At 52.1% G+C, this 3,627-nt stretch overlaps 1 protein-coding gene across 1 annotated transcript; it reads left to right on the top strand.

Moving 5' to 3' along the window:
• Positions 1 to 262: 262 nt before the first annotated feature.
• On the top strand, positions 263 to 1,470 carry LOC102378031 (von Willebrand factor A domain-containing protein 5A-like; the record flags this gene model as incomplete). The annotated part of the gene is made up of 3 exons (XM_014527614.2): positions 263 to 545; positions 841 to 929; positions 1,298 to 1,470. Coding segments are annotated over exons 1-3 (526 nt in total), but the record flags the coding sequence as incomplete, so codon positions are not given.
• Positions 1,471 to 3,627: the final 2,157 nt, after the last annotated feature.

Here is a 3,627-nt window from a genome sequence, read left to right as displayed (position 1 = left end):
CCCAAGGGAGCCAGGCACCCACATCCCCTTCTCCATGCATGCAAGCTTCTGGATGGGCATGACCTGGGACAGCTTCCAAGGCCTGGAGCCACTTCCCACCCTGGAGCAGTTTAGACCACAGGGACCTGCTGCCCCATCCTGAGAGGACCCTGTGACACCCCATCCCCACAGAGCAGCTCTCACCCAGACCCCAGCAACCCTCTCTTCCCAGCAGGATTTGGTCAGGAGGTTGCTCCAGGCCAGTGAGATGGGCAGACACTGTTGACTGGGGCCCCTGTTGAATGTGGTGCTGTGCAGGGAAGAGGAGGACAGGGGCCGGGCTGGCTGCAGGGGTCTCGCTCCCCATTCTCACTGAGCATGCCCATCATGTAGGCACCCTGATGGGTGACCCCGTTGCAATGGTGACCTTGCTGCCCAACATCCCTGAGGCAGGGCTGGCCCAGAGCCAAGCCGGGGAGTTCATCTTCCTGCTTGATCGCTCTGGCAGCATGGGTTGTCCCATGGATAGCAGCACCGGCCACCCACTGCGCATCGACAGTGCCAAGGTACTTCCCTCCCCCCGTCCCACCCAGCCTTCAAGGGGGATAAGCCAAGGAGTGGGGGAGGCATGTCTGAGTTGCATGGCTGGGCTGGCTGGGACCCTAGGGTCTGACCCCAGGGTGCAGGGGGTATTGTGCCACCTGGGAAGGATACAGGGAAGGATGCTGTGGTAGATGGCCCCATGGGCATGACCTGGGAAGGTTTTCTGGTTGACAGGCCCCAGGTCTGTGTGTTGGACCTGGACCTGCGCCTGTCTGTGTGACTCTGCCTTGTCTGTCTCTGCCTTCCTTCTGTCCCCAGGATACCCTGGTCCTGCTTTTGAAGAGTTTGCCCTTGGGCTGTTACTTCAACATCTACAGCTTTGGATCAAACTTCAAGTCCTTTTACCCGTGAGAAAGTGGGGGAGGGAGGAGATACCCTGGCACTGGGGAAGGGAGTCGGGGGTGGGCAGGCGCCTCTGCGAGCCTGGCTGGGATTAATGGGAATGGGGGTTGTGTCCAAGGGGGAAAATGGCCCGGAAGGTAGGGAGGAAGAGAGAAGCTATGTCCAAGGCTACGCAAGAGGGAGGAGACCTGGGAGGTGTCTCTCTGTGGTCCAGTTGGGTTTGGGCTCTGGGGGCATCTGTGTGATAGGGTATAGTGTGATGTCTTTGGGGAAGGGAAGCCAGGGAGGCTGTGGGGCATGGTTGGGGCCGGGTCTCTTAGGTGAATTATGAACAGCAACTGTCCCTGTCAGTAATTCCCAGCACCTCCTACAGACAGAGTGTCGAGTACACCCAGGGAACCATGGCTGACTCCCTGAAGCGCGTCCAGTCCTTCCAGGCAGATCTGGGAGGCACTGAGATCCTGCGGCCACTACAAGCCATTTCAGCCCCCCCAGCCACTACAAGCCATTTATGGCAGCCCTTGCCGGGATGGGCACCCTCGCCAGGTACCAGGGGCATCAGCAGGACAGTGTGGGGGGCTCAGAAATGGGCCAGCCATATGGGAACCCAAGGAAAGGTAGCGCCAGGGAGGGCTCTCTGTACGTGCCCTTGGGAAGAAACTGCAATACCCAGTCCCCCGTACCCATACCACGGCTGTACTGCAAGTGCAGGGGGTAGGGGAAGGGCTTACTGGGGACACTGGGAGGAACATGAGGCAGGGAGGAGCCCCCTGGGGTTGTGTCAGGGTCTGAAAGTAGGCCAGGGGCTCAAGGCAGGTGTGGGGGGAGAGGGGTTAGAGTTGGCAGTTCAGGTTCAAGATAGTTCAGGTTCAAGATTTCAGGGTCCCCTCCCCATCCCAGTGCATGGGAGGTCTCTTGTAAGGAGGTGGGCTGGGGTCTCCAGCTCTGAGAGTTTATGTGCTCTCCCCCAAATCTTTGTTTTCACTGATGGGGAGGTGGGCAACACACAGGAGGTCATCGCTGAAGTCCAGCGTCATCACAGGTCCCAGAGGTAACAGCCCCCTGCTGCCTGCCCCCTCACCCCTGGTTCTGCCCCACTTCTGTCATGGATTTGTGGGGTTGCCTGAGTCATTGGTTCTCATCCTTGCTGTCCCTGGGGACTCCCCCATTTATCTGACAGGCCTTGGGTGTAGCTTTCAACAAAGCTGTTGTTCCCCCGGGTTTCCTCTTGAGCAGTGTACACACTTTGCCAGGGTGTTGGCTGTGCTGCTGCTGTCACCAGTGTGACTTACACAACGAATTACCAAAGCCTGGTTCGCTGACAAGAGTTCAGCCGGGTTTATTATCTACTTGGCTCCGACTCACTAACACACCTGTCCAAAGCACAATGGGTTGTTAGCCCTGGATGCCGTTGGTAAGTCCCAAAGATTTCCAGGCCCCCTCTTATTTGTGGATCCAAACATAGATTCATAGTATTGTGTGAATCTTCCATATTAAAAATGAAGGTGGTGGGTTAATTCTGTAACTTTGTAAGGTCAAAGACTTGTTTTTTGTCATTTTGGTTGACACTGTTGAAGTGGGAAAGTAATGTTTCATGCATCAATTTTACTGTCTGTGCACCATCTAAAATATATCCCATCAATTGCAAGATAATGAAGAATTAAAAAGTTTTGTTTACTAATTGGTGCCATCAATTATTCAGATGACAGAATATACAGGCAAATCTCCAGATGGTGTGAAACTGGAATGAAATGCAAATACTTTAGGGGACAGGAATAGAGTTCAGATGGATACGGATAGATTGGGGAGCTGGGCTTGAAACAATAAGATGAAGGCCATGAAATAAATGCAACTTGCTTCACATAGGGGAGAAGAATCAAAAGCACAAATACAGCCTGGGTTAAAATTCCTGGGTGGTATCATGGTTGAAAAGGTGGGTCACAGACTTAATATGAACACGGTATTTGATGTAGCTACAGAAACATTCATGCAGTTTTGGGCTGCAACAACAGGAGTATTATATGTAAAACAGGGGTGTACGTTGTAGCCGTGTGGGTCTACAGACACAGGCAGACCAGGTTCTTTGTGTGAATCTGATACCTTTCATTAGATCAACTTAAATTGCTGGAAAAAATTTTCTTAGCAAGCACTCGGGTTTAATAGCCAGGAAGAGCACACACCAACTGCAGATGCTTCCCCAGCCTGACGAAGGGTTTTTAAACCTGAAAGCTTGCTTCATCTTTTGTTTTCCTTCAGGCTCTGAGTGCAAGGTTTCAGGGTAAAGATGAGAACTACATACATTAGGCAGCTCAGTCAGTTTGGGCCCACAGTAAACCATGAATCAAGTCTCTTTTGCACCACAAGGAAGAGGATACACAAGGAGAACATTCATGGAGATTTGGTTATGGAGACATTTTTATTTCTGATGCAGAGGGGTTGTTTTTCCAAATGGCAAAAGAAACGATTCAAGACTGAGGAAGGCATACCACTGAAGAGCAGATTCTCATTGATTTGTGTTAGAGCACATCATTTTCCACCAAAGCCTTGAGGTCCGGTGTTCAGAGGGCTAGGATGCTGAAAAGTGCTCTAGCATTGTTGGGTGCCTATCTACTTTTCCCTGGTTTGCAAACAGCTGTCTCATTAACTCCAAGCCTTCATACTGTGTTTTGATCATAGTAAGGGAGGGTTACCAGATCACTGGGA

This window comes from Alligator sinensis, unplaced genomic scaffold, assembly GCF_000455745.1.
Source record: "Alligator sinensis unplaced genomic scaffold, ASM45574v1 scaffold2220_1, whole genome shotgun sequence".
Taxonomy (NCBI): domain Eukaryota; kingdom Metazoa; phylum Chordata; order Crocodylia; family Alligatoridae; genus Alligator; species Alligator sinensis.
This window is presented reverse-complemented; position numbering and strand designations above follow the sequence as displayed.